Source organism: Petromyzon marinus (assembly GCF_048934315.1).
Source record: "Petromyzon marinus isolate PM22_M1 ecotype Great Lakes invasive population chromosome 84 unlocalized genomic scaffold, UKy_Petmar_22M1.pri1.0 chr84_unloc.1, whole genome shotgun sequence".
In the NCBI taxonomy this organism is placed as follows: Eukaryota; Metazoa; Chordata; class Hyperoartia; order Petromyzontiformes; family Petromyzontidae; genus Petromyzon; species Petromyzon marinus.
Window position 1 is genome coordinate 823,542 of NW_027422638.1, and position 13,111 is coordinate 836,652.

The 13,111-nt window shown below is 52.3% G+C and overlaps 1 protein-coding gene and 1 long non-coding RNA gene across 2 annotated transcripts in view; one reads left to right on the forward strand and one right to left on the reverse strand.

The window, feature by feature from the left end:
- Nucleotides 1-13,111, forward strand: part of LOC142908405 (uncharacterized) — a 234,127-nt gene that overhangs the window by 146,807 nt on the left and 74,209 nt on the right. The gene's annotated exons all lie outside the window — the stretch shown is intronic.
- LOC142908404 (uncharacterized) lies at nucleotides 8,405-10,751 on the reverse strand. The gene is made up of 2 exons (XM_076059029.1): nucleotides 9,080-10,751; nucleotides 8,405-9,003 (listed from the first exon to the last, which is right to left on the reverse strand). The coding sequence occupies exon 1, from the start codon at nucleotides 10,701-10,703 to the stop codon at nucleotides 9,462-9,464; it is 1,242 nt and encodes a 413-aa protein (XP_075915144.1). The 5' UTR covers nucleotides 10,704-10,751; the 3' UTR covers nucleotides 8,405-9,003; nucleotides 9,080-9,461.

Here is a 13,111-nt window from a genome sequence, read left to right on the forward strand (position 1 = left end):
CCGAGGAATCGATTCCGCTATCCCCTCCAACCCACAGCCTTTACTGGATTCTTCTTCAGCGTCTCTAACCGGGGAATCGATTTGTTTTACACGTCCCACCCACAGGTTTCACCAGGAAGTCGATTTAGTTTGTCACCCGACTCTAACGGGGAATCGAATCCGTTTGTCATCAAACCCTTTAGCGGGAATCGATTTTCATAGCGGAAAAGCGATTCCCTCTAAAACGCTGAGGCGGGCTGGGGGGGGGGAAAAAACCAACATCGGAATCGATATAAATGGTTAACGATTCCGATTTGCGGGTCTTTATACTGTGGGTGGTGGAATCGATTAAGTAGGTTAGCGATTCGCCGAGGAGTCGATTCTTCTAACCCGCACACCAACCAGCCCCCACCAACGTCCCTCGCGTTCGCGCGCTTTTTTTTTCCTCGTGGGCGGGGGAGGAGGGGGGTAAGGGACATCTGACGTCACGTCCGTTTCCGGTTGCGTTATTACACATTTTAACATTTTAAAACAAGGGTTCAAAATCTTGAGGCGCGTTAATTATTATTAATTATTGCTATTAATTAACAGCCGTGTCCCCTCGTATTGATTCACGACGACTCGAATTTAATTTGATTGTTTTTTTAAATTTTAAATAAAACCCCCACACAGTGCGTGCGCTTTGTGACGTCGCCAGGCACCGCCATCAATTTCAACGCCCGCTTTCGCTGGAATCATCGACACAATCTGGTGAGCTTTCGAAGCTCTTTCGCTCGCAGATCGTTACATTGCATTTGTGGCTTTATTTTGGTGATTAATGAAAGGTTTTATTTTTTCGTAAGCCATCTGGCTACCATGAGAGATTCGTTCACGAGGCTATCCACATATACAGGCACAGAGACAACTTCAACCGAGAAGATGGATTCTGGGCTAAGCAATCATTGGAAGGATTTGATAAACCATTTCTGGGTCTTAATTTGATTGTTCACGCTTACGGCTACCATGAGAGATTCGTTCACGAGGCTATCCACATATACAAGCACAGAGACAACTTCAACCGAGAAGATGGATTCTGGGCTTGGCAATCATTGGAAGGATTTGATAAACCATTTCGGGGTCTTAATTGATTGTTCACGCTTACGGCTACCATGAGAGATTCGTTCACGAACCTATCCACATATACAAGCACAGAGACAATTTCAACCGACAAGATGGATTCTGGGCTTAGCAATCATTGGAAGGATTTGATAAACCATTTCTGGGTCTTAATTTGATTGTTCACGCTTACGGCTACCATGAGAGATTCGTTCACGAGGCTATCCACATATACAAGCACAGAGACAACTTCAACCGAGAAGATGGATTCTGGGCTAAGCAATCATTGGAAGGATTTGATGAACCATTTCTGGGTCTTAATTTGATTGTTCACGCTTACGGCTACCATGAGAGATTCGTTCACGAGGCTATCCACATATACAAGCACAGAGACAACTTCAACCGAGAAGATGGATTCTGGGCTAAGCAATCATTGGAAGGATTTGATGAACCATTTCTGGGTCTTAATTTGATTGTTCACGCTTACGGCTACCATGAGAGATTCGTTCACGAGCCTATCCACATATACAAGCACAGAGACAATTTCAACCGACAAGATGGATTCTGGGCTTAGCAATCATTGGAAGGATTTGATAAACCATTTCTGGGTCTTAATTGATTGTTCACGCTTACGGCTACCATGAGAGATTCGTTCACGAGGCTATCCACATATACAAGCACAGAGACAACTTCAACCGAGAAGATGGATTCTGGGCTTAGCAATCATTGGAAGGATTTGATAAACCATTTCTGGGTCTTAATTGATTGTTCACGCTTACGGCTACCATGAGAGATTCGTTCACGAGGCTATCCACATATACAAGCACAGAGACAATTTCAACCGAGAAGATGGATTCTGGGCTTAGCAATCATTGGAAGGATTTGATAAACCATTTCTGGGTCTTAATTGATTGTTCACGCTTACGGCTACCATGAGAGATTCGTTCACGAGGCTATCCACATATACAAGCACAGAGACAATTTCAACCGACAAGATGGATTCTGGGCTTAGCAATCATTGGAAGGATTTGATAAACCATTTCTGGGTCTTAATTGATTGTTCACGCTTACGGCTACCATGAGAGATTCGTTCACGAGGCTATCCACATATACAAGCACAGAGACAACTTCAACCGAGAAGATGGATTCTGGGCTTAGCAATCATTGGAAGGATTTGATAAACCATTTCTGGGTCTTAATTGATTGTTCACGCTTACGGCTACCATGAGAGATTCGTTCACGAGGCTATCCACATATACAGGCACAGAGACAACTTCAACCGAGAAGATGGATTCTGGGCTTAGCAATCATTGGAAGGATTTGATAAACCATTTCTGGGTCTTAATTAATTGTTCACGCTTACGGTGGCTTTCAGACAGCATATATAAATTTTTCATCTCCTACCCTCCTCTTTTCAGAACATAGATGGACTCGTCCTTCTAAATAAACTGCCAAATCGCTGCGCGTGGCGCTGACGTTTTTTTTATAAATAAATAAATACACCGTTTAAACATAAATGAATTGATGCGAACCGACACTTCTTTCAAATGTTTCTTGCCGTTGGGTTTTCACACCTGATGATGACCGTTTGTGTTATGGTCGAAACGTCGTGAGAATTTTAATTGTTTTATATATATTTTATTTTTTTATTGTTTCCCTTCAACGTGACTTTTCCGAAAGAGCAAAGAATAATATGAATATAGTTTTTTGCTTTGTTTTGGCCATGTTTTTGCTTGTTGTAGTACAGAGTTAGGCTGATGGCCTTAATCTAAGTTGTCTTGTGGTTGTTGTTGTTGTTGTTTGACTTTGCATCCACACCAGGATTTTTTGGCACACGGCGTTGGTGGTGTAACGGTGGCTTTTTTCAGGAATTATTTTTTGCTGTTTCTTTTTCCCATGGATTTTCTGATTTGCACGAAGTCAACCGTAGTCACTTTAAGGTGTTTTTATTGTTCGTGTTTTAGTTTTGTTTGCTTGTTGCGATTGCACTCCGATTCAAGAGCCGAATGGCTCACAGGGCTATACCAAAATAATTGAAACTATGAAAACTATGAAACTATGGATTCGCTCTTCATCAAATCTCACATCGACTGACGGCGAAGTCGTAACGGCAATTCTAGATTGCGAGGCTTCAGGATTCATGCCCTTTGTTTGTTGTGTTCTTGGTTCGTTCGGTAAAGTCACCACCACGTAGAAGGGGAAACAATAAAATAATAAAAATATAAAACAATGAAATTATTATTCTTGGTTCTTTCGGTAAAGTCACCACCACATAGAAGGGGAAACAATAAAATAAAAAATATATATAAAAAATAAAATTATTGTAAAGCAATAAAATTATTATTCTTGGTTCTTTCGGTAAAGTCACCACCACGTAGAAGGGGAAACAATAAAATAATAAAAATATAAAAAATAAAATTATTGTAAAACAATAAAATTATTATTCTTGGTTCTTTCGGTAAAGTCACCACCACGTAGAAGGGAAACAATAAAATAATAAAAATATAAAACAATAAAATTATTATTCTTGGTTCTTTCGGTAAAGTCACCACCACGTAGAAGGGGAAACAATAAAATAATAAAAATATAAAAAATAAAATTATTGTAAAAACAATAAAATTATTATTCTTGGTTCTTTCGGTAAAGTCACCACCACGTAGCAGGGGAAACAATAAAATGATAAAAATATAACAACACAATTATTGTAAAACAATAAAATAATTATTTTTGGTTCTTTCGGTAAAGTCACCACCACGTAGAATGGGAAACAATAAAATAATAAAAAATATAAAAAAGAAAATTATTGTAAAACAATAAAATTATTATTCTTGGTTCTTTCGGTAAAGTAACCACCACGTAGAAGGGAAACAATAAAATAATAAAAAATATAAACAATACAATTCTCACGACGTTTCGACTGCAACACACACAAGCAGCAATCGTCATCAGGTGTGAAAACCACAACAAGAACAATTTGAAAAAAGTGGCGGGTTTTTTTTTTAAGTCAGCACCACGGAGAGCGATTTGACAATTTGTTCAGATGGACGAGTCCATCTCCGTTCAGAAAAGAGGAGGGGGGGGGGGAGGGAGACGAAAATAATGGATGCGGCCTGAAAGCCACCGTAAGCGTGACCAATCAATCTAAAACACGAAATGGTTTATCAAAACCTTCCAATGATTGCTAAGCCAGAATCCATCTTCTCGGTAAAGTCGCGTAAAGGTAAAAACAAATTTGTAAAAATTAAATCACAACGTTTCGGGCGCACCACAAACGTCCTCCATGCCGATGACCGATACCAGCGGGCTAGAGAAGAGATGGAGTGACGTGGTACAGGAGGACGTGGAGCTGAGTGGACTTGCCGATGACCGGTACCAGCGGCCTAGAGAAGAGATGGAGTGACATGGTACAGGAGGACATGGAGCTGAGTCGACTTGCCGATGACCAGTACCAGCAGGCTAGAGAAGAGATGGAGTGACGTGGTACAGGAGGACGTGGAGCTGTGTGGACTTACCGATGACCGGTACCAGCTGGCTAGAGAAGAGATGGAGCGACGTGGTACAGGAGGACGTGGAGCTGAGTGGCCTTGCCGATGACCGGTACAAGCGGGCTAGAGAAGAGATGGAGTGACGTGGTACAGGAGGACGTGGAGCTGAGTGAGACTTGCTAATGGCCGGTACCAGCGGGCTAGAGAAGAGATGGAGTGACGTGGTACAGGAGGACGTGTAGCTGAATGGACTTGCCGATGACCGGTCACAGCGGGCTAGAGACGAGATGGAGTGACGTCATACAAGACGACGTGGAGCTGAGTGGACTTGCCGATGACCGGTACCAGTGGGCTAGAGAAGAGATGGAGTGACGTGGTACAGGAGGACGTGTAGCTGAATGGACTTGCCGATGACCGGTACCAGCGGGCTAGAGAAAAGATGGAGTGACGTGGTACAAGGAGGACGTAGAGCTGAGTGGACTTGCCGATGACCGGTACCAGCGGGCGAGAGAAGAGATGGAGTGACGTGGTACAGGAGGACGTGGAGCTGAGTGGACTTGCCGATGACCGGTACCAGCGGGTTAGAGAAGAGATGGAGTGACGTCGTACAGGAGGACGTGGAGCTGGGCGGACTTGCCGATGACCGGTACCAGCGGGCTAGAGAAGAGATGGAGTGACGTGGTACAGGAGGACGTGGAGCTGAGTGAGACTTGCCAATGACTGGTACCAGCGGGCTAGAGAAGAGATCGAGTGACGTGGTACAGGAGGACGTGGAGCTGAGTGGACTTGCTGATTACCGGTACCAGCGGGCTAGAGAAGAGATGGAGTGACGTGGTACAGGAGGACGTGGAGCTGAGTGGACTTGCCGATAACCGGTACCAGCGGGCTAGAAAAGAGATAGAGTGACGTGGTACAGGAGGACGTGGAGCTGAGTGGACTTGCCCATGACCGGTACCAGCGGGATAGAGAAGAGATGGAGTGACGTGGTACAGGAGGACGTGGAGCTGAGTGGACTTGCCGATGACCGGTACCAGCGGGCTAGAGAAGAGATGGAGTGACGTGGTACAGGAGGACATGGAGCTGAGTGGACTTGCCGATGACCGGTACCAGCGGGCTAGAGAAGAGATGGAGTGATGTGGTACAGGAGGACGTGGAGCTGAGTGGACTTGCCGATGACCGGTACCAGCGGGCTAGAGAAGAGATGGAGTGATGTGGTACAGGAGGACGTGGAGCTGAGTGGACTTGCCGATGACCGGTCACAGCGGGCTAGAGAAGAGATGGAGTGACGTGGTACAGGAGGATGTGGAGCTCAGTGGACTTTCCGATGACCGGTACCAGCGGGCTAAAGAAGAGATGGAGTGATGTGGTACAGGAGGACGTGGAGCTGAGTGGACTTGCCGATGACCGGTCACAGCGGGCTAGAGAAGAGATGGAGTGACGTGGTACAGGAGGACGTGGAGCTGAGTGGACTTGCCGATGACCGGTACCAGCGGGTTAGATAAGAGATGGAGTGACGTGGTACAGGAGGACATGGAGCTGAGTGGACTTGCCGATGACCGGTACCAGCGGGCTAGAGAAGAGATGGAGTGACGTGGTACAGGAGGACGTGGAGCTGAGTGAGACTTGCTAATGGCCGGTACCAGCGGGCTAGAGAAGAGATGGAGTGACGTGGTACAGGAGGACGTGGAGCTGGGCGGACTTGCCGATGACCAGTACAAGCGGGATAGAGAAGAGATGGAGTGATGTGGTACAGGAGGACGTGTAGCTGAGTGGACTTGCCGATGACCGGTATCAGCGGGCTAGAGAAAAGATGGAGTGACGTGGTACAAGGAGGACGTAGAGCTGAGTGGACTTGCCGATGACCGGTACCAGCGGGCTAGAGAAGAGATGGAGTGACGTGGTACAGGAGGACGTGGAGCTGAGTGGACTTGCCGATGACCGGTACCAGCGGGCTAGAGAAGAGATGGAGTGACGTGGTACAGGAGGACGTGGAGCTGAGTGGACTTGCCGATGACCGGTACCAGCGGGCTAGAGAAGAGATGGAGTGACGTGGTACAGGAGGACGTGGAGCTGAGTGGACTTGCCGATGACAGGTACCAGCGGGCTAGAGAAGAGATGGAGTGACGTGGTACAGGAGGACGTGGAGCTGAGTGGACTTGCCGATGACCGGTACCAGCGGGCTAGGGAAGAGATGGAGTGACGTGGTACAGGAGGACGTGGAGCTGAGTGGACTTGCCGATGACCGGTACCAGCGGGCTAGAGAAGAGATGGAGTGACGTGGTACAAGAGGACGTGGAGCTGAGTGGACTTGATGACCGGTACCAGCGGGTTAGAGAAGAGATGGAGTGACGTCGTACAGGAGGACGTGGAGCTGGGCGGACTTGCCGATGACCGGTACCAGCGGGCTAGAGAAGAGATCGAGTGACGTGGTACAGGAGAACGTGGAGCTGAGTGAGACTTGCCAATGACTGGTACCAGCGGGCTAGAGAAGAGATCGAGTGACGTGGAGGACGTGGAGCTGAGTGGACTTGCTGATTACCGGTACCAGCGGGCTAGAGAAGAGATGGAGTGACGTGGTACAGGACGTGGAGCTGAGTGGACTTGCCGATGACCGGTACCAGCGGGCTAGAGAAGAGATAGAGTGACGTGGTACAGGAGGACGTGGAGCTGCGTGGACTTGCCCATGACCGGTACCAGCGGGATAGAGAAGAGATGGAGTGACGTGGTACAGGAGGACGTGGAGCTGAGTGGACTTGCCGATGACCGGTACCAGCGGGCTAGAGAAGAGATGGAGTGACGTGGTACAGGAGGACGTGGAGCTGAGTGGACTTGAAGATGACCGGTACCAGCGGGTTAGAGAAGAGATGGAGTGACGTCGTACAGGAGGACGTGGAGCTGAGTGGACTTGCCGATGACCGGTACCAGCGGGTTAGATAAGAGATGGAGTGACGTGGTACAGGAGGACATGGAGCTGAGTGGACTTGCCGATGACCGGTACCAGCGGGCTAAAAAAGAGATGGAGTGACGTGGTATAGGAGGACGTATAGCTGAGTGGACTTGCCGATGACAGGTACCAGAGGGCTAGAGAAGAGATGTAGTGACGTGGTACAGGACGTGGAGCTGAGTGGACTTGCCGATGACCGGTACCAGCGGGCTAGAGAAGAGATGGAGTGACGTGGTACAGGAGGACGTGGAGCTGAGTGGACTTGCCGATGACTGGTACCAGCGGTGTCAAGATCGGCCTCTATGGAGGAGGCTCGTGAAGGACGCTACTGGGCAGTTGGAGACAGTCGCCCTCCAACAACAACGGAGGGCGGGGGAGCGACGCTCACAACAACGAGCGGAGCACCGGGTGGCTAAAGCACAGCAAGTTGGCACAGCAGGGGGCACAGGTGGTACACCAGCCACTCATCTCAGTCAGTCGACCCGTGGCACCCGCTGTGAGTCTCTGTGTTGTCTGTGGGTCTCTGTGCGAGTCTGTGGGTCTCTGTGCGAGTCTGTGGGTCTCTGTGCGAGTCTGTGGGTCTCAGTGTGAGTGTGTGGGTCTCTGTGTGAGTGAGTCTGTGGGTCTCTGTGTGGCGAGTCTGTGGGTCTCTGTGTGAGTCTGTGGGTCTCTGTGTGAGTCTGTGGGTCTCTGTGTTAGCGAGTCTGCGGGTCTCTGTGCGAGTCTGTGGGTCTCTGTGCGAGTCTGTGGGTCTCTGTGCGAGTCTGTGGGTCTCTGTGCGAGTCTGTGGGTCTCTGTGCGAGTCTGTGGGTCTGTGTGAGTCTGTGGGTCTCTGTGCGAGTCTGTGGGTCTCTGTGTGAGTCTGTGGATGTGCGAGTCGGCACGAGGATGACAACGTGGGTCTCGGGAGAATCGAGTTTATTTTTTTTCCGTCTTGAGAAAGCAGAAATTCATCGCGTTTTGATTTATTTTTTAACGGCCCGGCTCACGATTACCACAGCGACTCACACAGACCCACAGAGCCACACTCCAGACTCACACAGATAGACAAACTCGCACACACAGACTCGCAACACTTATAGATTCACACAGACTCGCACAGTCACACAGAGACACAGACTCACACAGACAAGGACTCTCACACAGACTCACCGTCAGAAATTCAGAGACCCACACAAAATACAGATTTACACAGACATACACACTCTCACAGAGAATTTCACACGGAGACTTTCACACAGACTCGCACAGACTCACTGACACTCGTACACCCACTCATGCACTTCACCCATACTCAACTCACTCATTCATTCACCTACACACAAAGCTCCCCTGTGTAGCCTCTAACAGACTGCAGGGGCAAGTGCTCTCAGTAGCGAGCAGCACCTACACAGAGACAAAGCTCCCCCAGGCAGCCTCTAACAGGGCTGTAGGGGCAAGTGCTGTTAGCGAGCAGCACCTACACACAGACAAAGCTCCCCCGTGTAGCCTCTAACAGGGCTGTAGGGACAAGTGCTGTCAGTAGCGAGCAGCACCTACACAGAGAAAAAGCTCCCCCGTGTAGCCTCTAACAGACTGGAGGGGCAAGTGCTGTCAGTAGCTAGCAGCACCTACACAGAGACAAAGGTCCCCCGTGCAGCCTCTAACAGACTGCAGGGGCAAGTGCTGTTAGGAGCAAGTAGCAGCAGCAGCGCTGCCTATGAAGACTCCCAGCACTGTGGCAAACACAGACGGTGTGGGTGGGTCACAGCACCACCACTCCCGGCCGCCTTTGTCTCCCCCAGTGCCAGCGCTGTTCAGACACCGCACCGGGAAACTCATTTGTGGCCGAGTAGACCTAGGGGTGGGGCCCAGGTAGCCGGTTCAGACGAATCGCTGTCACCGAGTGGTGACACCCAGACACAGAAACACACAGAGACAAAGAAACACACACACAGACACACAGAGACACACTACACCTACACAAAGACACACCCAGACACAGACAGACACACCCACACACAGACACACACACACCCACAGATACACCCAGAAACACAGACAGACACACACACCCAGACACAAGACACACACAGACACTCAGACAGACACTCGACACAGAGACATCTAAGAAACACAGACACACCCACAGACACACCCAAAGATCCCCCGTATAGCCTTAACAGACACACCCACAAACACCCAGACACACACACACACAAAGATCCCCCATATGGCCTTAACAGACACCCAGACACACCCACAGGTACACAGACACACACACCCACAGATACACCCAGACACACCCAGACACACACCCACACAAAGACCCCCCGTATAGCCTTAACAGACACACACACACACCCAGACACACACCCAGACACAACCAGACACACACCCACAGACACACACAGACAGACACTCAGACACACACAGACACACCCACAGACACACACCCAGACAAAGATCCCCCTCCGTATAGCCTTAACAGACACCCACAGACACAACCAGACACACACACCCACACCCACACAAAGACACACACAGACACACAACCAGACACACACACACCCACACACACAAAGACACACAACCAGACACACACACACACACCCACACAAAGACACACACAGACACACAACCAGACACACACACACCCACACAAAGACACACACACAGACACACAAAGACAAAGACACCCCTCCGTATAGCCGGCCCGCGCCGTCGGGACAAGTGCTGTAACCGAGCAGCCACCCACGGTGATGCCGAGGCTGATGATGGTCACCGTGATGATGGCGAAGGTGGAAGGCAGTGGTGCTGCTGATGATGATGATCATGACTGTGGTGGTGCTGCTGATGATGATCATGACTGTGGTGGTGCTGCTGATGATCATGACTGTGGTGGTGCTGCTGCTGATGATGATCATGATGACGACTGTGGTGGAGGCAGTGGTGCTGCTGCTGATGATCATGACTGTGGTGGTGCTGCTGATGATGATCATGACTGTGGTGGTGCTGCTGATGATCATCATGACTGTGGTGGTGCTGCTGATGATGATGATGATCATGATGACGACTGTGGTGGAGGCAGTGGTGCTGCTGATGATGATCATGACTGTGGTGGTGCTGCTGCTGATGATCATGATGATTGTGGTGGAGGCAGTGGTGCTGATGATGCTGACGATGCTGCTGCAAAATCCGAAGCCGAGCTGGTCCAACATAATTGAGAATAAAATCACTCAACCCCACAGATAACCCCCCCCCCCCCCATCGCATGTCCCGCGTGTCTCCCCCGCGTCTCCCCCAGCATGTCCCCCACGTCTCTCTCCCCACGTCTCTCTCCCCACGTCTCTCTCCCCGCGTGTCTCCCCGCGTGTCTCCCCGCGTGTCTCCCCGCGTGTCTCCCCGCGTGTCTCCCCGCGTGTCTCCCCGCGTGTCTCCCCACGTGTCTCCCCACGTGTCTCCCCACGTGTCTCCCCACGTGTCTCCCCACGTGTCTCCCCCTGCGTGTCTCCCCCTGCATGTCCCCCCACGTGTCTCCCAACGCGTCTCCCAACGCGTCTTCCCACGTGTCCCTAGTGTCTCCCACTGCGTGTCCCCCCACGTGTCTCCCCGCGTGTCTCCCCACGTGTCTCCCCACGTGTCTCCCCACGTGTCTCCCCACGTGTCTCCCCACGTGTCTCCCCACGTGTCTCCCCACGTGTCTCCCCACGTGTCTCCCCACGTGTCTCCCCCTGCGTGTCTCCCCCTGCGTGTCTCCCCCTGCGTGTCTCCCCCTGCGTGTCTCCCCCTGCATGTCCCCCCACGTGTCTCCCAACGCGTCTCCCAACGCGTCTTCCCACGTGTCCCTAGTGTCTCCCACTGCGTGTCTCCCACTGCGTGTCTCCCACTGCGTGTCTCCCACTGCGTGTCTCCCACTGCGTGTCTCCCACTGCGTGTCTCCCACTGCGTGTCTCCCACTGCGTGTCTCCCACTGCGTGTCTCCCACTGCGTGTCTCCCACTGCGTGTCTCCCACTGCGTGTCTCCCACTGCGTGTCTCCCACTGCGTGTCTCCCACTGCGTGTCTCCCACTGCGTGTCTCCCACTGCGTGTCTCCCACTGCGTGTCTCCCACTGCGTGTCTCCCACTGCGTGTCTCCCCCTGCGTGTCTCCCCCTGCGTGTCTCCCCCTACGTGTCCCCCCACGTGTCTCCCCACGTGTCCCCCCACGTGTCTCCCCACGTGTCCCCCCACGTGTCCCCCCACGTGTCCCCCCACGTGTCCCCCCACGTGTCCCCCCACGTGTCTCCCCACGTGTCTCCCCACGTGTCTCCCCACGTGTCTCCCCACGTGTCTCCCAACGCGTCTCCCAACGCGTCTTCCCACGTGTCCCTAGTGTCTCCCACTGCGTGTCTCCCACTGCGTGTCTCCCACTGCGTGTCTCCCACTGCGTGTCTCCCACTGCGTGTCTCCCACTGCGTGTCTCCCACTGCGTGTCTCCCACTGCGTGTCTCCCACTGCGTGTCTCCCACTGCGTGTCTCCCCCTGCGTGTCTCCCCCTGCGTGTCCCCCCACGTGTCCCCCCACGTGTCCCCCCACGTGTCCCCCCACGTGTCCCCCCACGTGTCTCCCCACGTGTCTCCCCACGTGTCTCCCCACGTGTCTCCCAACGCGTCTTCCCACGTGTCCCTAGTGTCTCCCACGTGTCTCCCAGTGTCTCCCCCTGCATGTCCCACGTGTCCCCAGTGTCTCCCCACGTGTCCCCCCATGTGTCTCTCCACGTGTCTCTCCACATATGTCCCCAGTGTCTCCCCACGTGTCTCCCCACGTGTCTCCCCACGTGTCTCCCCACGTGTCTCCCCACGTGTCTCCCCACGTGTCTCCCACGTGTCTCCCACGTGTCTCCCCCCCCCCCGCGTCTCCCCCCCACCTCCCCCCCCCATCACACGGGCAGCAGCTGCGGGAACAGCTGAGCGGCCAGCTCCTCCACCCAATCAGCGGTGGTCTCGGCGGGGGTCTCAGCGGGGGGACCCCCTTCTCCCACCACCCCCCCCGCCCAGGGGTAGCCCACGAGGGGACCCCCTTCTCCCACCACCCCCCCCGCCCAGGGGTAGCCCACGAGGGGGTCCGCCAGGGTGCAGCCCTCGCCGCCCAGAATGCCGCTCAATCCCAGCTCCCAGAGAAGGCCGCCGCTAGCTCCACAACCACCGTCACCACAGCCGCAAAAACCACCACCAACACCGCCACCACCACCGCCACCAACACCGCCACCAACACCGCCACCAACACCGCCACCACAGCCGCAAGAACCACCACCGCCGCCACTACAGCCACCACTACAGCCACCACTACAGCCACCACTACAGCCACCACTACAGCCACCACTACAGCCACCACTGTCGACACAGCCACAACCACCACCGCCGCCGCCATCAGCGGCTATGAGCTGAAAGGCCGTGGTAAAGCCATCATCGGCAAAAGTAGCATCAGCAGCATCACCACCATAACCACCATCACCACCATCATTAGCAGCATCATCATCTGCAGCATCAGCATCATCAGCAGCATCATCAGCAGCAGCATCATCAGCATCATCATCATCAGCATCATCATCATCATCAGCAGCATTATCAGCAGCATCACCATCACC

Bases quoted from the DNA above. Each gene is read 5' to 3' on its own strand.
- LOC142908404 (XM_076059029.1), bottom strand. From the start codon at position 10,703: ATGTTGGACCAGCTCGGCTTCGGATTTTGCAGCAGCATCGTCAGCATC.